The sequence below is a fragment of the Stegodyphus dumicola genome, chromosome 9 (genome assembly GCF_044657685.1).
Source record: "Stegodyphus dumicola isolate Sdum_Otavi_A_Nest chromosome 9, ASM4465768v1".
Classification (NCBI taxonomy): Eukaryota; Metazoa; Arthropoda; class Arachnida; order Araneae; family Eresidae; genus Stegodyphus; species Stegodyphus dumicola.
This window is the reverse complement of record NC_140776.1, coordinates 95,510,886-95,532,592: the sequence shown is the minus strand read 5'-3', so window position 1 is coordinate 95,532,592 and position 21,707 is coordinate 95,510,886. Positions and strand designations below refer to the sequence as shown.

Sequence of the window (21,707 nt, the reverse complement as noted above, 5' to 3'; positions counted from 1 at the left end):
GATTATCGCTTTATCTCGGCATTTTCACCATGAAGGAAAAATTGGGTACGACGTCTCTGCGAACACTGCTGAGAGTTGCTACTCGGGTAGATTTTCAACTGGTTCGAAAAAGGAATGAGATCGCTGACTCATCTCCCGTACGTTTCCTATTCGGATGAAGCGAACGTTTACATTGCCAAAGAAGCCGTAACGTGAGGTTCGCTGCGGGTCGCTAGGAGAGGTGTAAACTAACCTTTAGTGCGAGTGAGTGCAACAGCAGATTGGTAGACTGCAAGCTCAGCGAGAATGTGCAAAAACCTTAACAAACCCTTTTGGCCAACCGTTAAAATCTGAACCCTTTTAGATTTTTTTTTAATTACTTGTTCCTATTTTTAATATTTTTTCCCCTTTTGCAGTGCTATTGTACATTTGTTTATATTTATTTTGCTAGTGCTATAACTTACTTGGTTTGGTTTATTTGACTACCGCAAAGCACTCGAGTGCTATCTGCGTAAGGGAAGGGATGGCTTCGTGGAGGTCTTCCTAAGGGAAACTCTTTCGTATGCACGTTACATATGGAAAAACCATGAAAACACCCATGCAGACATCCCGTTAGCGGGATTCAAACCTCAGACCGAACTACCATTACTCAGCAACTTCACCGCTCGGCCGCTGGTGATCCTATATATAACTTAGTTGTATAAGGCTTGTACTATGTTGAATACGAGAAATAGAAATTAGAGTTACAAAAAATCAATGATTTAAAAGCAACGAGTTGCCACACGGGAAAACTAAGATATTTGTCTTATAAATTTAATCCACACATTGAGGGATTTAAAAGTAACATGCTGCCTCACGTAGAAGTGTAATATGTTTATCTTTTAAATTCATTCAGAAAATTTAATGATGTATAAGGTCGCTTGAATTTGTTTTTTCAAATATTTGTCTTTCAAATTTAATCACCAAATTTAGAGATTTAAAAAAATATGTTACTTCTTCTGAAAATAAAATATTTTAACTTATTTTACATTATTACACTACGCATTTATGTGTTGTCATTCGGCAAAGCGTAAGGTATTTTTTTAGGCTCCAAATTTATTATCTCTGATGGTGTATTTAAATGATTTATAAATAATAAATGTAATTCTTCAACTCTGTTGTTAATTATTATCTGGACCCATGGAATCAAACTAGCTGGAGTCATTGAAATCCTTATATATAGTTTCGTTATCATAATAACAATTTTAGGCAGTTGGCTGAGCAAACGGCTAGTATGTTATAAATTTCTGTAATCTGATGACTGTAGGTGTGAATACAATTATAAGGTCGCACACTAAATTTTCTTCATTTAAGCGCTGAGTAATTCTACTGAGCTAGCGGAAGAAACTTCGTGCTTTCTTAACGTATAATTCTATAATATAAACTAATAACAACAAAACATGTTTATTAATACTTCAGCTTGAAATTAAAACCGAGGATATTAATAAAACTTTGTAGAACTAATCAGATATTTTGGGGAGGGTGAGGAGAATCGAAAAACGGAGGAAAATCGGCTTTGTCCTCACCATGATTCCAACCTCCCAACTGCTAGGCGTCCGTGCTATCAATTCCACCGCGAGAGCACGTAGTTGGAAAGCGAAAACACCTTATTACTTAACTTCTTTTCTTTATGGCCTGATAATACAAAAGTAGCTCAATATTTACAAATCAACATATTGACGACTGAGAAGCTGGATCTTGTACTAACGAACCATCTCACGTTAACTGTAAATGAATGGTTAACGAAATTTAAATGAAAAGTCGGCATTCCAGTTGGAAGTATGCACAAGCCACCTCTTCTAGGTCTGCCAAAACTCAGTTTGAAAACTTAGGTTCCCTTTCGTTACTTGAAGTTTTCTTTTAATTTGATATGCTCATAAAAACTTTGTGATATATACTTCACATATATTTTATCATTGTAACATATATTATATAGACACCTTGCAACTAGAAATAGCTACAGTTTCCGCATTGGAAAATCTACTATTGGAGTTGTGATGCTGAGATATGTCATGCAATATGGAAAACTCTTCAGCAGGTTTATATAAAAGAGGCAGAGAAGAATGATCCTGAAAGAATAGCAATGGAAAATGCCACAATGTGGTATTTCCCAAACTGTGTTGGAGATTTTGATAACAAAAACTCAATTTAATTTGCTTTTTCTGGTGTAGGCAAAAAAAGTAGAAGTGAAGAAATGATTCAATGTTAAATACGAACTTAGTAATAAAAATAAACCGTTCAAAATTAAAATGATTATTTCAAAAAGCTTAAATATCATATCAAAACTATGAGCTTAAAATTGTTGCGATAAATGAAAAGGCTCTTTGAAAAATTTTATTTAAGCTCGCCTGGGTAAAAGTGATATATAAAAATAATTAATACTTTTTCGAATTTTTAAAAATTTGGTAGAATATATGAAATTTGGAATGACGTTTGCGTTGTTCTTTGCTACTCAAATGAAAAAAGATTGGCTGAGATTATATTACTATTTTATACTGTATATTATTATTGCAAAGAATGTATCTTCTATATGCATTAAAAGTATCTGTCACAAGTCCTAAGGTTTAAGCAAATAAATTCCCTTTTTTCGTTTAGAGAAAGTTTCAGAACTCAAACATAACTTTTTCACTTGATTGACTAGCAAATACTTAAATGTAATTACTGGCTTTCCAGCTGAATACCAAAAGAACGCAATTTCAGTTCTCAGTAACTTTCTTTATCCTTAAAAAGTTTTCCTTGTGTGTCTATTTCGATATAAGAAAGATGCCTTTGAATAAATTTCATATAAGCAAAAGACGATCTGCTGCATTTATAATTTAATTGAAAGAGGAAATGTATACTTGATGCAGTATATTTATTAATAACGCCAATCCATGAAGACGACCCTGCAAATTTTTGTATTTTAGTTTATATGGAAAAGCGCATAATTAGTATTAGAATTTAAATAGTAAATAATGTTTTATTTCCTTTTAGAGTTGTATAACTGACACTCGGGAACTTTATGAAAGAAAACAACAACGCCAGCTCATTTGTATGCAGACATTTGTCGACAAATTTTCGCATGAACATTGCTCAACAGAAAAATAATTATTTGTTTTTTAATGTTAAAATTCATTGTTTCGTTTTCGTTCCATCATTTTGATTCAATGAGCACAAATGTTTGGATCGTGCCTAATGCTTTGACAATTAACCGATTAGCTAAGTACTTTACGCATATGTTTTTATTTCATAAGTTTTCATCAATAATATAATGTAGTTTTTCAACATAATCCCCATTTAATTGGATACACTTATCACAACGAAACACTAGTTTTTTAAACTGCCCTCATAGAATTTTTCTGTCTCCTCAATTCACAATTCAACTATTTATGGCATAATTAAACTTCCAAATAGAACATATTTGCAAAGCTTGTGTATACACAAGCTTTGCAAATATGGAAAGGCTTTATGAAAAATTGCAATATGGAAAATATAGAAATGCTTCTCAAATATGGAAACAGAATATTTCTCGAATACCTTACACAATTTTTGAAGTTTTTCGCATTCTCTTTCCTCGCAAAGGAAATTATTGCTCTTCGCATCTTCCATGGTTGCAAAACGGTGTCACAAAAATGCACCTTTATCATTCAAACAACTGACTCGGACTGAACTATATTGCATGAACGTGCCAAGACTTGTCTCTGGCCGATAACGTTTCCTTTAATTTCTAGGCATTGAGCTCTTCTCTCGCGTGTTTTACCACACTCAGTTAATTTAACATAACATTGACGAGCAGTTTCCATGACAGTAGTCGAGTTATAAGACCGTTGAGCTATTTCAGCAAACAAGCTGTCTCGATGAGAGTTTTCATAGTTTTTGTATGTGTATCATTAATAGGAGCCAATTTCTCTTAGGGAGTTCTCTAGAAAGGTATCTCCCCCCTTAGGGTAATAGCAGTACTGTGCATTGTCATAATTCAGTTTAACAGTTAGGTCCCGAATTTCTAAGAAAAACTGTATAGAATTCCTTTTTCGTCCAAGCACTTAAACCAAACGTCCAAGCACTTAAACCACTTAAAGAACGTCCAAGCACTTAAACCACGGCTTAACATAACCATCACATGTCAAATATTATTTTAATGCAAAATATAAACATATTTCCATCAATAGTGTTTTTAATATTATGAACGATAAAAAATAATGTTATTAATTACTTAAATTATAACATTAATTATACCCCATCCTCTAACTATACACTTCCGGACGAAAAAAATGCAACGTCGTATTGACTCGACTGTATTGATATACAAATTTCGGGGAATGCATAGAGAAACAAGTCACGCAGATGATGTAAGATGCAAGTTGGTCATGTGATTATAGTGCGAGATAAAAGGAGAAAGGAAATGGAAAGGATGAATAAACAATCACTACTTTCTACTGCTTTTATGGATACCAGAATTTCGAGAAGTTTAACTTTCCACAAGACTCGGGCGAATGACGAGATCCCTGGACACCATAGGCAATTCCGGCAAAGAGATTAATGTGCCAAGATGTCAAATTGTAGGCTTATAAACGACTAGTTTGTCTTACCTTCGTATCGCTGCATAAACTCGCGTAGATGTATCCATTGCACACAGAATTTGGTTCAAGTCCATGGAGACGTATTACAAAATGCACAGATCTACGCATGCGAAGAGCGGGTGCAACCCCACTATCGACTACTATGGGGATTTTGAAGAATTTGCAGGAAGTTTTGGATGCTCTAGTGTCGTCAACGGATCACTTGGACATCTGAATGGCACAATGTGGAATTCAGCGATGAGTCTTGGTTTTGTTAGCCTGATGATAGTCACCAAGTAAGAATCTGGAGGCGTCGGGGAAGTAGAGCCAATTCGACCACAATTGCTAAATGCCACACCGCTTTTCAGTGTGGCATAATTGTTTGGGGTGCCATCAGTCATAATAGCACGTCATCCCTGTTACGCATCAGAGGCCCACTGATGGCACTATGATACGTTGATGTGGTGCTAAAGCCGGTTGTGTTACCTTAGCAACTGCGAAAGGAAAATTTTCTAGCAGGGCAACGCGACACGGCACGCGGCATTTGTTATTTGGCTAATTTGGAGGATATACCATTGCTTCCTTGGCCTGCAATATCGCTTTATCTTTCGCTGATCGAGCATATCTGGAGGGTGATTGGTCATCGTTTGTCTGCTCTGCACCAGATATTAAGGGAGGACGAACTGTGGAGAAGGTTTTAGCTGATAAGGCTTCCATGCCTGAGGACACTATCCGAACACTAATAGAATCTGTACCTTGTTAGAGTTGTAGCTTGCATCACCGCAAGAAGTGGTCATCCATCTTACTAACTCCATATGTATTTCAGCCCTGTATAAATTCCTCTTTCTATAAATAGCATCAATTATTTACATATGTATGCTGTATCTGTATATTAACAGGCATCATATTCTACCCAGTCTTTCACGATACTGCATTTTCTATATCGGGCGATGTATAAATAACTCTCATATGAAATAAAATTTTTGTTAGTATTGGTTTAAATTTTTCTTATTATTATTAGCCATAAAGTGCTTCTTTAGAAAACTAATTTTATTTAAATAAATTTACTTATTTCCTTATTCCTTTCTTAAACTTATTTTCATTTAAACTGATGAAACGATTTGTGAAATACCCATTTGGGAAGAAGCAGTAATTATTAATACACTTATCCCTTGGCATCTTCGCTAGGACTGCTTGAGAAAATGTAAACTAATGGTTTAAATAAACTACTTAAATTGGTGATGAATGCGGCCTATATTTTTATGGTACGGAAGGATATTTGATATTACTCAGAGTACACTCTGAGTGTACTCTGAGTTACACACATTAATGTCAATGTAAGAGCCTACGTTGACATTAATGTGTATAGAGTATAGAGTTGGTAGTAGAGTATAGAGTTGGTTGGTAGTAGTTGTAGAGTTCATTGTTCATCAGTTTTTAATTTCACTAATCTGTTCATTGTTCATTAAACTCATATTTAACCCATTCAGTTATTGAGGTATGTAGGTTCCATTCTGGTTGTTTTGCTAGGGGATGTCTCATTGCTCTATTGTATCGGGAGAAATTTGATAAATTTCCTTTCCTTATGAGTACCTTTATCTATTTTTTATCTTATTTTTGAGGTTGCCTTGTGCAATTAGATGACGTTTAAATGCTGAGTGATTGAAGACGGATGGCGTAGAAGAAGGCCTTGGATTAGTTAACAACTGAAGGCATAGTGATCGGCATCTCTCTGATCTCCTCATAAACATATATCTGTTGTTGTTATTCCTCTTTTTATGAAATATTCAGTGAATATTCAATGAATGACAGATTAGATGCGCCTAACTACGGGCCGAATCAGACAGTCTAGAACAGGGGTCAGCAAACTAAGGCCCACGGCTTGTTTTTGATCCAGCCCAAGGGATGATATTGTTTTTACATGAAAAATAAATCAAGTTACAGGCTATTTATGCAGCAGCCGATAGTTGAGTTGAAAATTTTGAATAATGACCGCGAGTGTCGCTACTACTGTAAGCTCTTGTTTATCGTTGCTTTTAAAGGAGTCCCAATAGATCAATGTTTGTGCAAACAGGTAAAAATCATAATTATTATGCGCGACGTGACTGTTGCGCAAGCGTGTCGACAGTTTTGCTATAGCAGTGGCGTGGTCTCTCAAGGTATTCTGCTATATATTGTCCTTTTTACTTTATTTTACACATTACCTACCTTTAGCATGTCACTCTTAAAATCAAATTAGGAGGAAAACTTAGACCTCGAATGTCGGGCTTTAAAAGCAGAATGAAGTGCCATTTATTTGACCATAGAACTAAATGACAAAAAAATGCAATGCCATAACAGCTGCGCCAAAAGAGTACAATACACGTCGCCACTACCAAACAATGCACGCGGCATGGTATTCAAACCAAACCAGAAAATGAACGATCATTAAAATTGGAAAATTTAAGACAGAATGCTTCATCACAGCCTAATTTATTCTTAAAAATGTAAAATCTGAATAAAGCAGCAACTAAAATCAGCTTATGAAGAGCTAGTTTATTAACCACGAAAGTAAAACCATTCAATGATGCTAAACCTATTAAGTTTGCTAGTGGCAGCCGAAGAAATGTGCACTAAAAAATAGATATATTTCAATCTCCTAGTCTTTCGGCGAGAATAGCTGTTTTTATTTTAAGGACATCGATTTATTTTAAGGAAAATTTAAGGACATCGAAAGTCACATCAGAAGTCTTTTATTCCCCCCCCCCCTTTTTTTTTTTTTTTTTTTTTTTTTTTTTTTTTTTTTTGTAAGGGTTAGTAAAATGGGAATAAATGTCGTATGAAAGTATCAATTTATAATAAAAAAAAGTAAATACTTTTTCTTCTCCATCAAAAAATTACCCATTCATATCTTCGTGTTTACTACTTGACAGGATAAGCCTAAAAGTTTTACAATCTGGTAAATTATTTACAATCCGTTTCTAAACAATCCCTGGTCTAAACAGCATTTTCAGGGATTCTCAACTCCCATTTTTATAAAGGAAAAATATGTTTATGAAAAATGATACGATAAGATGGACCTCAGGTTTTAACTTAAGCCTTGGGCAATCATTTGAATCTTTAACAGGTGTGAGCAGTACTATGAAACGCACAACAATGGCGGTTGTGATGTTTAGACCAGAAAATGTAAACGCATCTTAAGAGAAAAACTTTATGTTGACACCCTAAGTATTGATAGTTTCGCTCAAAGCTGCATTTGCAGAAAGATGTAGCATGATGCTGATGAAAAAAAAGAAGACCGTTCCAGACATAATGTAATGCAGCTGGAATAAAACAAGGAAAGTCAGCCCTAATTTATGATAAATTTTAACTCTTACTATAAATCCTGTATTTCAGTTTTAAATGAAAACTTTTGTGTTTTAAGGACTAGAGAATTTTACTGTATGTTTGAGAACACTAACTTTGCGCAGTTTAAAAGTAAAAAATGCAAATGTTTAATGAAACAATAAGCATAAATAAGGAAAGCTTTTATCGTTATTTGATGTTCAGTTGGAGTTTAATACAAAATTAATTATCAAAGAGTTGCTGTTACTGAGGTAACGCATTAGAAGAATAGAGCTTATGTGGCAGGTATAGTAATTGTTCAGAAGAAGAGAGATGGCTGCTCAGGATAGATTTTTACAAGTTTCTTTCCAGGGGCTTCAAAAAGCAGAAGGATTCGTGTTTCTTTTAAAGTTGTTAATATTTAAAAGTATCGTATGTGAAAGATTTTTATTATTCTTACACGAGGTATTCTGTTCCTTTCTATTTTATTAAATAGACAGTGCCATCGTTATTTTTAGCTGTGTTATTGTTATTGTGCAATTGTTATAAAACCTAATTTTCAGTTCTAGAAATACTAGACCTTCATTTATGGGGCATTTATAAAATTAATCTTGGATACGGTTTTGAGTATAGAACAAATTCTTCATTTCAGTTTCTGTCGGAGGCATGAAAAAAACTTGTACCTTGTTTCACTTTTCTTTTTTTTTTTTTTTTTTTTTTTTTTTTTTTTTTGACAAAGCACTACAACTTCCACTTCAAAGCTACACTGTAACAACAATGTTTTGACAAAATTGGACGAAGCTCCAATGAAATTCCTGTCAGCTATAAACTGTTTACTTATTTGTGCTAAATATTATATTGAGCTTTCTCAAGATTGATTGCTATTTACTATATGTATTCTTATGAGTATTTTTTTTCTTTTAGGGAAAGAAGAAGTGGTATTTCTGATCAAAGACTGGCAGAAATAGAAACTTTGCTGGCCATGGAAAATAGTCAGAGAGGACACAATAATGTTGCTTATGGACTTATCGATCCCTTGAGCTTGTAAGAAAAATTTATCTGCCATATTGGTCCGAAAAAATGAGCATTATTTAGTTTTATCAATAAAATATGTAACGAACTTTAGTATGCAAACTGTTGTGTAATTACCGGAAGAATAGTTTGAAGAGATTGAGAAAGAAGACGATCAAGCAGATATTAAATAATGGTTTTATTTTTATGTTTCCTTCCAATCTCTAACTTTTTAAATACCAAAATGTGCGCATAGTATAATTGATTACAAATTTCATAAATGAAAGATTTTGCTGGAATCATTAACTAAATGAAATAGCGTATTCTTTTTTGTTACTTTTCCTAAATCTTAGTTATTAAATTTATGTGTAAAAATATACTGTACGAACTCCAAAAAATATCAATTATTAATCAAACTGTAAGCTATATACCGAATCTTGAAGTAGTACGTAAACACTCAAGTATTATAAATTTTGTATTTCTGAAATTTAAAAAATTTTTTGAAACAAAATTGATGTAATAACTGGAGAATAAAATTGTATGTTTTATAATTTAAGTTTAAAAAATACTTTAGTCAATTAATGGGAATTTTTTCACTTTAAATTTTAAGAAACTGAATAGGAGACAGAACAATGACACTGTCTATTGAATAAATTAGAAAGGAAGAGAATACTTTGTGTAAGAAAAATAAAAATGTTTCACATACGATACTCTTAAAGTTCGCCCAAATGTGACGCTGCCCAATGGGGATAGTGGTTAGTGACTCCGAAGGACCCGGGTTCATATTCCGGAGAAAGATGGTTATTTGTAAAAGTATAGCAGTGTGTGCGCGGCATAAGGGCACTAAAAATATGCGGTGATGCGATAGTCCTCTCCATGGTTGTCAAGTGTGTGGTGCCCACGGCTCGACAGGCGCAATCTTACCTCTTTGACACGATGAATTTCGTGGGCCTCCTGTGATATCCGATAAGCGAAATTAGTCACAACGGCAACAAATGTAGCATTTTATAATTTTGTAATTAGGAAGAAAAATTTTAAAAACATGCTTCTGAATTCTGTCTGTATTACATTATTCCATATAAATAATAAAGCTGATTTATTAATATTATACAAAATTCTACAATCTGTTTTCTTATTTTTAAAAGCCTGTTGCTATTTATATAAATTTAAAATGCAGCAATAAGAAGTTTTGATACAATTTTTATACAAAGCGCTTAAGTTTTATTCTTTGACTGCAGACTTAGTATAATTTTTATCTGCCATTGTACGTGAGAAAAGGAGAAATTGATATACATTTTCTTTGATAAACTTGCTCATTCCTTAAATATTTATTTAACTTACTTTATTTCGTAATTTCTTGAGCTTAAATTGCTTCGTAATTATGCTTAGTTTCTTCTCAAGTTACTATAAAGAAACTTCTTCAGTTGGTAAATTAATTTTCCTTGAAGCTTTCATCTTGAATCAAATTTAAATGGCTTTTATTTCTGTCTAAAAAATTGCTTATGAATCTGTTGCTTTTCTCTTAGCCGCGCGCAATGCCGTCAAAAGTGGATTTTTTTCATTTTAGAAATACACAACGGCTTCCTTGATTAAAGAAACGAAACAAGTCATTTTTTAATAGTTCAAACACTCTCAGAAAATATAACAAACCTAATTTTCACTCATTTAATTTAAATTTACAAAAAGGAAACAAATGTTTTCCTGTGAAATTACTCCATAATTATGCCGTAAAAAAAATTTCATTCGAAATCAGCATGGGTTATCAGAAATTCGCTCGGAGAATATCGAGAAGAAATGGTTGCATTGCGATTGATGGCGACCGAAACAGTATTTGGAAGTTTGGTCACTTTAGATCGACTAAAGGTAAAGTACTAAATGTTTTGTCATGATTTTTGTTCCTTCTCATTTCACAAATGTCAATGTATTATAGTTTCTTTTCTCTTTTTAATATTTGAAAGCGATTCCGATTAAATAACTAAAATAATTTCTTCTGTGAAGAAATTTTATTTTTCGGTTTAAATTTTAATGAAGAAATAAAATTTTAGTTTCGAATTACAACATTAATTTTTCAAAACATCATATCAAGAATAGAGAATTCAAGGAAAAATGTACAACTACATAATCATTTAGTAAGATAGACATAGGTATAGGCGGAAGTGGACGGGATACCAAACGTTCATCATTGGTCTTGCAGGTATCTATCCTCCGCACTAACTGTGCTATTCCGATCCAATTTTGAGGGAGAACATCGCGCGAGGTACAATCCAAGGGTCCCCATCCTTAACATCAATCTCTCGAGAAGACTGTCATATTTTGATTGCGCTCTTGCTGCACAGACATTATTAGCTTACAAACATTCATATCTTCTGTGGTATACGAAACCAATACGGTACGACAGTCAGCATCACTAACCACTATACTGGCTTAGACATGCAGTTCCTTAAAGTTGCACATAGCCATGCTTCATAGATGCATGGTTTGATTTTCCAATTTAAGAAAGGCCCACCAGCGGCTGAGAGGTAAGGTTGAGTACTGATAATTCGACCTGGATCTGATTCTAGGAGAACGGGAATGGCTACATGGGAGTTTTCGTGGTTTCCACCTGTGTATTGTGGATATGAGCCAATTGCCTTTAGAATGTCCTCCATGAAGGCATCCCTGCCCTCAAGCTGATAGATCTAGCATGCTTTCCTTTAATCAAACAAACTTAAAAAACTAGACTAGTTACGAAATAAATCAGTTAAAGTAAGTTTTCAGAGTACGACATTATGATCATGTAGCAATTTTTAGTTAAAATTCGCAAAAATACATTTTTGCATGTGCTCCGAAAAAGAAAAATTAAAAGAATATTTTCCATAGTAGATTTAGTTTAAACGAAGCCAAAATGCGTGTATTTTCAGTTCTTTGTACCGCTCTCCAATCCATTTAAACGATATTTTTTTTTGACATTTGTACGTACGGAAAGAATGAAGGACTGGGCTTTTCAAAACGGATTGTAAAATGGATTCAGAAGAGATTTTTTGTAACGTCTGTACGTATGTGTATATTTCGCATAACTCAAAAATTATTATCCTCAGGACGTTGAAATTTGGAAATGGGACTGCTGTAACATGTAGTTGTGAATCTCTCTTTTTAATTGCAATCGGCCGCACCAAACTTATATACAGGGTGTACCGTAAATGTTGCGACAAACTTCTAGTGAAGGTAGGGCACATCATAAGGATTAAGAATTGCATGGGAACCTATACACGGAAATATCAGGGATAAGTGGTAGCAGAGGTAGAAGATGGGAAAGGAAATGAGATAGTGATTAATTTTAAACATTTATTGGACATGAATACAAATGGTGTTTCGACAGCTTGAATGTTACAGTAGATGCTCGAAGTTTGCACCCTCAGACGCCAAACGACACTGACGGACCATTAATTGCCGAACATGTTCAAACATACCGGGAGTTTCTTTGATTGTACCAGGCGAGTCTTGCCATTTCAGGCACAACAGGATCTATTTCAGGCACAACAAGATCGTGATATACACTTTTGATGGCTCCCGACAAAAATAATTCAAGGCTCGATAAATCCCGTGAGCGAGGGGGGGGGGCAGGAAACCGGTCCACCCCGCCCAATCTATCGATGCGGGAATGATCTGGTCAGATGGTTACAAACATCCAGTCCAAAATGAGCAGGCGCCCCATCATATTAGAATAACATGTTGCGCCTCACATTTGGTGGAACATCGTCAAGCAAGCCGGGAAGAGCTTAGAAAAAATAGAAAGATCAGATAATTCGCGGCATTCAACCTGGGTGGTAAAAGGTACGGCCCGACTAAGCAGTCGCAGACCAAACTCACCCACACAATTGACTTTGAAGCTTGTTGTGCCGCGTGGTGCCGCACACCGTGGGGGGGGGGGGGTTCTTAAGCCCACAAATGCTGATTGTGGTGATTGAACACGCCATCCCTAGGGAATGTAGCCTCCTCCCTGAACAACACATAAGCTGAGAAATTAACATCCGCTCGCCTTCTTGTAGAAACCACTGTGCGAAACGCACACGTTCAAACGCACACTGTGCGAAACACACACAGTAATCGGGAATAAGTAACTGAGTGATTTGGAGATGAAACCCGTGGAAGTACTCGGCGTTCAAGACGCTGGACACTGGTATGAGATATTCTTAATTGAGAGCCAATAGCACGTATGCTGGTCCTTGGATTACAACCCGGATCCAAAACACTTTCTTCCCTATCAACCGAGCGAGTTCACCGTGGCCTGCCCTCACTTGTCCTGCCACTTCTTAATGACTCGTAGTCACACAAATTTTGATGCAGACGTGCGAACAACTGTGGTGGGGTTGATGTCTGTCGGGGAAGCGTTCTCAATAAATGCGTGCAGCGGCTCGTCCATTATTCTCAGCTGTTCCATACACTAAGTGCACGTCTGCAAGCTCTCCGTTCGTATAGCGTTCCATGCTCTTGGTATGGTGCCTACCGCCCGAATGAGACATTCCTCACTTTCCACCAGCTCTCTCCTGTAGAGCACCTCCTGGCGGCGTACCGTGACGTTTCTGAGCATGGGTTCCTATGCATTTCTTAATCCTTGTGATGTGCCTTACCTCCCTTAGAAGTTCGTCGCAAAATTTACGGTACACCCTGTATATATAACCCCTTTGTTACCTGGCTTGATAAGCTCACTTTTTTTAATTCTTATACGCTGTTAAATTGTGCATTTGTTTGCTTTAAAAGTGATTGAATTATTCTGTTCTTAAGTTCCAGTTAAGATTTTTATGCCTTTAGTTAATCTGCATACGATAACTTTAGAATTATCAACAATTTAAGTTGTTTAAGTTTTACAAAGCCTAAAAAGGCGACCATTTGTTAACATTTGAAACTCTTAGTAGTATAGTCAATTAAGTCATCTGTGCACCAACTCCAGTGTTTTTTCCTCGAGTCGGACCAAAAGTAAACTTTCTGTTTCGTCCACCGAAAAATCTGTCTTCCTCCCCGCTTACCGAATTGCTTGTTTTTGCGCAGAAACTCTAATTTTAATCTTTAAAATGTTTTTTTTAACTGTTTTTAATTGTATTTTACGTTTTATGTGTATCTGTATTTTACAATTTTTAATGAAGATTTTTTGAGGTTTTTACCTTGCCGCGAAGTAAGAATTGAATTAATTGAAAAAGAAATATATCTCTAATGAAATTCTATTAAATAAGTATAAATGAAATGCAACATTTGTGTATAATTTAATAGGCTCTACAAGGAAGTCATATGGTGTCCACACCAGATTTTTCATAAAGGTTATGGCATGACCAGAATATGAAAGCTTACTTGATTCATTCCTTAAACTGGATCCATAGCTGTAAGATAAATCGCTTAAGAGGTACTTAATCGCGCAGTCTTTCTGAAACACGCAGTTTAGCTCCGAACTGTGAGCGAAGGCTTTTCCGCAACAGAATTGAACTTTTCTGAGTATTAGCATTTCTTCTGTAGCGCAAACATTCTCCATTCTGATTTCTTTTAAATTCTCTCTTAGAGGCAAGAGGAAACGTAGCCACGACAAGGGCCTTTTTCCCATGCAATTGGAAGAAGATTTCCCAGATGATAATCTTCGTGAATCGAGATTGAAGCCGCCATACTTCAGAGGCGAATCTTTGATGTATCCTCGACGTCTTCCAGAAAGGATATACAACAGGTTTAAAGTCAATGACTTGGAAAACAGAGATTTGCAGGCTGATGACATTTCAACTAAGTAAGTAATTTCATTTCAGGAAATAATAATTGTTAGATTACAGTAAAGAAAAATCTGGCGTCTAGAATAGATGCCATTTTCAATCTAGACGTTTTGCTTACACACTTCTATTTGCACTGAGATATTTTATTTTTAATAAGTTACAAGAAAAGAATGAATTTCACAAATTTTAAGAAGTATAAATTGTGCTGCTTTCCCCTATGTATTGCTTTTGTAAATGCAATTGTTAGTGTTTTAATGCACACTTATCAATAAGAATAATCGTCACAATTTACCTTTTTCTTGCCCACTAGCAAAAAAGCTTGTATTAGCAACTGCTATTTGAAATAGACATATATATACGTATATATGTTGTATGATCTTAAATTCACTTAGTGCGAAATCGAGTTATTCTACTACTTGCGCAGACTATAACTAACTATAGATTCACTCGTTTTTAGATAATTCTACTAAAATTAATCTTAGGAGATAATATAATCAATATTTCTTTAGTAAATAAATTATATATAAATATATATATTTAAATATATATATATATGGCTTTGGAAATGGTAACAATGAAGATTGTATTTTAAGAGCCGCTGCCGCAGATTGATCATGAAATATGTAGGAGACTCATTTAAATTGTAAGCTTGATTGAATAGTTGATTTGTCACTTTTCGTGCTTAGAAAAATCGAACAGAATTTACATCTTGTTACGTTGTATCAATTAATATTTTTATTTTTGCACCTATTATACGCATGATGTTTAGATATAAACAAATATTTATCAGTTAAATTTTATTTATTAAATACAATATTTTCTCCACCTAATCAACTTCTACTTCGATACATTTTCCAGACGCAAGGATTTTCTTAACTACAGAAGAATAAACTTTTTTTGACATTGCATTTCCATTCAGTCTATAAGGTGTTTCTCCCGCCTTCTTAGCAGGCCTTCGTAGTGTAGTGGTCTGCACCCTGGACGCGTATTCCAGAGGTCCGTGGTTCGATTCCCGGCGAGGGCGTTGCTCATTTTTCGAGACTCCTGCTTCCAAATAACCTAATGTCTCTACAGTGGCGCCCGAACTAAAAGGGTTGTGGATGATGATTCTCCACACCCAGGATTTGACGATTGGGTCCCCTAAAAATTCTAGTCGCCTTTTAAAAGGGGGAGTATATAAGGTATTTCTCCAGCCTTCTTAGCATGCCTTCGTAGTGTAGTGGTCTGCACGGTGAGTGCGTATTCCAGAGGTCCAATTCAATTCCCAACGAAGGCGTTGTTCATTTTTCAAGTCTCCTGCTTCCAAATAACCTAATGTCTCTACAAATCTTCCAGAGTAATCAATAATATGCTCATTAAAATTGTCTTACTTGGCCAGTTCATTCACACTGCCCTCTAAAAGTTAAGGAACTGCATGTTTTTGAAGGCTCACCATTACAAAAAATGTCAGTAACATTTAAATTCACAGATGATATGTATGATAGTAACGACGTTTAAGAAAATATATGCCAAAACAATAGACTTTTATTTCATAGAAAGGATTACTTACATAGGAGTTGGAGGAAAAAAAAGGCAAAAATTGTAAATTTCGTTTACGAGTGTTAATCTTCAATCGTTATTAGCAATTTCGTTAACAATATCCAGGATAGTTTATCAGTGTCCAGGAGAAGTCGTTTGCCCGATTCGTTAAAGTGGCGGGCGATCGAATGGATGGAAATAGGGATGCCACAAGGTGCTGCTGCTAGTGTCTCTCCGACTATGAGTCAGATTGAATCCGAGGATTCTGTGTCTGGAAGGCATGTTCTAAGCTGAAAAAGAGTTACAACACGTGTGGGAGAACGTTAGACCGTATTTTAGCTCTTTCGCTAGAAGAAGAAGCGACATTACTGTACCTCAGTTCATGGCAGATCATTTAGTGGCAACAGGAACAAGAATCTCAGCTACTACAGTACGCGGACGCCTGCACAATACAGGTCTGTTTGCAAGACGACCAGTTGTTTGTGTCCCCTTGACCCAAGGATACATAGGTGCCCGTTTATGTTGGGCAAGAGAACACTTCTCCTGCACCAGTCAAAAATGGGCTTATGTTCTCTTCACAGACGAGTCCAAGTTCACATTGAAGTGTGATTCGGGCTGTCAGCTTATATGGATGGAACAACGCACCAGATATAATCAGTCCAAGATTGTGGAAAGACATAGTTGCATAGGTGATGGAATAATGGTTTGGGCTGGGATCTCTATCGGTGGTCACACTTACATGTGTTCCATGGAGGAACTTAGACCGGTGTGAGATATCGAGACAAGATCCTTAATCAATATGTCCGCCCACATACCGCTGTTTTTTGTCCTGTATTTCTTCTGATAGACGAAAATGCGCAGCTAGAGTTGGACACATTCCTTATTAGAACACATTTTTTTACGTTACCATCCCATTTTCCCCTCAAAAAGCTGTGATACACTCTTTCTCCAAAACTAGGTTTCTCTGCCAAGAGTGAAATTTTTTGTTGTAATTCAAGTTTGTGTTGAACTTTAGAAATATTCTATGCCGTATTCATTAAAGAACTGTTTATTGAATATGTCCTCTAAAGTCTTGGTTTCTTTGTCGCTTCATTCCCAAATTAGACACAAAAATATGCTGTTCCTTAACTTTTGGAGAGCAGTGTATATTCGTTTTGACTCTGAAAAGAATTATTTTTCCAATGTTTCTTCACAGATTGTTAAAACCATAGAAATCTTGTCCCCATTCTTTTCATAGCGCTGCATGAGTTGCGCGGTTGGAACGAATCTTTCATCTTTGTTTCAGACCTCACTTTAAAATTCCTTCTCCCGCACCACTTGCCTATGCGGTGTAAATTGGAAGCACGTTCAGAAATAGATAGGTCCAGAGTTCGAATCATGGCTGGCTCATGGCTAATTTTGAACAATTCTCATCTTGAAATAAATTTAATAGCTTTGCTTGAATTATAGTCATCTTTAATTAATATGTACAAAGTACCAACATTTATTTTAGTTCCTTAGCGATTTCTCGGATAGCGATTCTCGGAACGACTTGAATTAGTGCATCAACAGCAATTCGTTGTCTTCATCAGCTATGGCTCCCGGCCAACGAGTATGTGGTTCATTTTCAGCACTTACGCGACCTAGACTTGTACACTAAATCAAATCATACATTCTAGAGCATGGTTCCTCAGTCAGACACTCCAGTTCATGGGTTCTCAAATCTTCTACATATTGTGCCATATAAATACGAATAGAAATATATATGCCAGCCTACCATCCTATACCAATAAATGTACCCAAGATGGCGCCATTTTTCATTCATTCTGAACATTCATTTAAACCTTTTTTTAAGAGTTGTGCCACCAAAAATAATGTAATATATCATTAGTGTCACATTTATAGCAGTTTGAAAATCCTTATTTTAGAGAGACGTTCATTTCTAAGATGTTTTTTAGGATCTGGGATCTTCGTTACTAAAACTTGAATGATGATTCACTGCACAACACTTTGGGGTGCCTCCTGCACCGACAATTAATAAAACTATCGGAGGTGAGAAAAAATGAAACTAGCACAACTACCGTATTTTCCCTAAAAAAGACCAGATTTTACATCTTCAAGTTTGCTTCAAAAGATGGATTAGGGATAATTTTCATGGTCTATCTTATTTGTTAATGCAAACCAATTAATATTTATCCATTTACTCATGTATTCAAGAATCTACACATATTCAATTACTCATTCATAAAAATTTACATTTATACAAGAACAATCATGTCGTTCTCTCTTGCAACATCGTCATAAATCTTCAAACCTCAGAAGAGTTTCTTGCGATTCTATTCCCTGTAGAACTACTGGCTCTAACTTATCATGTTTATCAACATAATTCTCCTTAAGTGAGCATTTGGTGTTCCTGTAGCTAACTCGCAATTCACTTACCAGAGATTTTTTGCCATGAACTCTTCAGCTAAGTCACGAGCTCTTACAGATTTTCATATTATCATCGCCAGTTTCGGAGATTTAACTTAATCTACAAATTTCTTAAATCTACAAATTTCTTACGCAAGAGTCCTGCATAAAGCCGCCCAGACGGTATAGTGGTTAGGGGAGCCTAAGAGCCTGGGTTTGAATCCCGGAGAAGGCATGGTTGTAACTGTCCGTCCCTTCATAGGAGGCAATGGTGGCCCACCTATTAGGTGCGTCTATAATAAAGAGACCAACACGTCTGGCTTTAGTATAGATTAATGTACTGTGTTACACTGTAACTGTTCACAATCTGCCATTGGGGGAAAAAAAGAGTCCTGCACAGTTCTTTTCTTGTGCTTTAGGGTATAGCTCTTCCTTACATTCATCTTGTTTAGGAATCAAAATATTATTCTTTTCAAATCTATTATTTTAAATCAAGTGTTAATCTAAGACTTGCAAAACAAAGTTTGTTGTACAAAGTAAAGAAGCAAAGTTGTTGTAGCAAAAATGTTAAGAAGCTGGCTACACAAAGCGACGAAAACTTAATTAAAATCCAAAACATGTTTCTTTATTTCACACGAGCATATTAAGTATGTTCTTTATAATACACAACCGATTAAATTACGAAGATTCTAATAACCACAACCGCCTCCATTTAGTATGAAGTGCATGCATGTGTTAAGTCTGTATTCCAACTGCTAATTCGGCATTAAGTCTCTCTGGCGATATTATCTAGGGCTTAAATTATTCTGAAATATCCTGCTGAGGCTTATTTTTCGATTAGGTCTTAGTTTTTGAAGAATACACTGGTGTGCAAAAATTAAGGACGAAGTCGAAAAATTAGCATATCAGCTGAACGAAGAGGCAGAACGGACAGAAAGACCAATCAGGAGATTAAGTAAGATGATGTACGGTAGCACATGCGAATATGCAGGTAGACGTAATGGGGGAGTGTCTGAGTAGTATAAAGCATGTTGTCGGTGTAAGATCAGTATTTCTGGCAAAGAGATTGCACGCCGTATAGCAGTTAAAATCACACCGAGTTGCTGCCTCAGCGAGAAATGGCGAATAATCAATCTGTTAGACGACATCTGGATGCTTTTACCCGAGGTCGAATCATTGGGAAGTTGGAGGAAGGCCGCAGTGAGACAAGTGTGGCTGCAGAGTTCGGAATTGCCCACAGCATCGTTTCACGACTTTGGAGACAATTTCAAACTACAGGAACAGCTATCCGGGGGTTTGGTAGTGGTCGTACACGAGGAACCACACCCGCAGATGACCGGTATATTGCCTCACAGGCCAGAAGAAACAGGCGGCAGGTGGTCTGTTTGCACGACGCCCTGTACGGTGTGTACCTCTAACGCCTGAACATCGGAGAAGGCGTTCTCTGTGGTGCCGGGAACACCGGAATTGGAGAGACAATGAATGGAGACGAGTACTCTTTACAAATGAGAGCAGATTCAGTCTGAGTAGCGATTCTCATCGCATACTCATCTGCAGAGAGCGGGGAAGACGCAATCATCCCTCGAACATCATTGAAAGGGACAGGTATGGAGGTGGCGGTGTTCTCGTTTGGGGAGGCATCATGATTGGTAGTCGTATAAAACCTTCACATGTTCGACGCAGGTTCAGCCAACGGGACCCGTTACTGTAACGAGATTCTTCTTCCATATGTGCGTCTTTTTAGAGGCGCTATGGGTCCTCAGTTCCTTTTCATGGACTACAATGCACCATGTCATCGCACAGTAGCTGCCGAACAGCTCTTAGAGAGTGAGGATATTGAACGTATGAATTGGCCGGCCCGATATCCGGATCTCAATCCCATCGAGCATGTATGGGATCTTCTAGGCAGACGCTTGGCAGCTCGTACCTTACCACCAGTAACGATTCCGGAGCTTCGATTGGCGCTGCAAGATGAAAGGGCAGCAATACCTCAACAACTCATTGACACCCTCATTCTCAGCATGGGCAGACGCTGTGAAACCTGCCTAGCAGACCGGATGTTTCTTGCTGGTCACCCATCACAGGGATGTTCTGGCCTTCAGTCGCATTGCGATCCATGCTACGTTTTCAATAAAGCTTCTTTTTATCCCTCTGATTTCTCTTTTAGTAAGTGTTGCTTACATTACTCATGTCCTGACGTATTGGGGATCTTACGGTATTAAATGTGTTGATTTGGAAAGCTTTTGTACAAAGTTATATTGAAAAAACCGTCTCGTCCTTAATTTTTGCACACCAGTGTACAGTACTCATAGTTTCAAACATGTGTTTATTTATTGAGTAATGATTATGTTAAAAAAATTCATTTTATATTTGAGCGTTTATACCGAGTATGATACATTTGAAAGCTATGATAAGAAATGCAAATATGTGTTTTTTGTTCTGGGGTAGTATTATATACCCGTGTCTCACTTTTCAAGATACTGCATTACTTAAAGCTCCTATCACGAATATTTTGATTTCAACAGAGATTTATAAATAATATGAATGTAAATACCGTTGTAATATCTAAAGCTAATATACTTTTTTTTTCTTTTTTTATACAGATAAGAAAAAAGCTTTGGCAAGGTCTACAGAATCAGTTTTTCGCAGTTTACAAGTGTTACTTCTATGTTTTAAAAAACTCTATTCTATTTATAAAGAACCACTATATTTATTATATTCCGTTTTCAAGGAACTTGCATTCTTTTTCCTACAATTGTCGAAAGCATTGTGATATACTTCAATGTATGTATTTATCACCGAAACAGCTCAGAAAATGTCAGCGCAACTTGTGTGTTATTTTATGTTTCTTTGTGCCTGTATTAGAATAAAAACTTTATTTCAACTGTATAATGCAAATGCCTAAAACATTTTATGACTATACATGAAACTTTTGACATCATAAATACAAATTAACATTCTACATTCAAAAGCAAAAGTTATAAATTTCCTGTTGCCTATTAGACAGTGTAGTCAACTCTTGATTAACCAATTTGCATATTAATCGAATTTCGTCTAATAAACGTTACATTTGTTTATTACAGAAATATTAAGTATTACTTTCATGAGTTATTAGTGTGAAACAAAACAGTCTATGGAAGTGGCTTTTACATGCTGAACGAATGCGCATTTAAAAGCGGGAGACGGGATTGAATTTATTTTT

At 36.0% G+C, this 21,707-nt stretch overlaps 1 protein-coding gene across 1 annotated transcript in view; it reads left to right on the top strand.

Moving 5' to 3' along the window:
- The window catches only part of LOC118186966 (uncharacterized), a 91,852-nt gene extending 70,461 nt beyond the window's left edge, over positions 1-21,391 (top strand). The window contains exons 2-4 of the mRNA XM_035357130.2: positions 8,784-8,903; positions 14,401-14,616; positions 21,109-21,391. Coding sequence (XP_035213021.1) covers positions 8,784-8,903; positions 14,401-14,616; positions 21,109-21,112 — 340 coding nt within the window. The 3' untranslated portion in view covers positions 21,113-21,391. The remainder of the gene's footprint in view (positions 1-8,783; positions 8,904-14,400; positions 14,617-21,108) is intronic.
- The last annotated feature ends 316 nt before the right edge of the window (positions 21,392-21,707 follow it).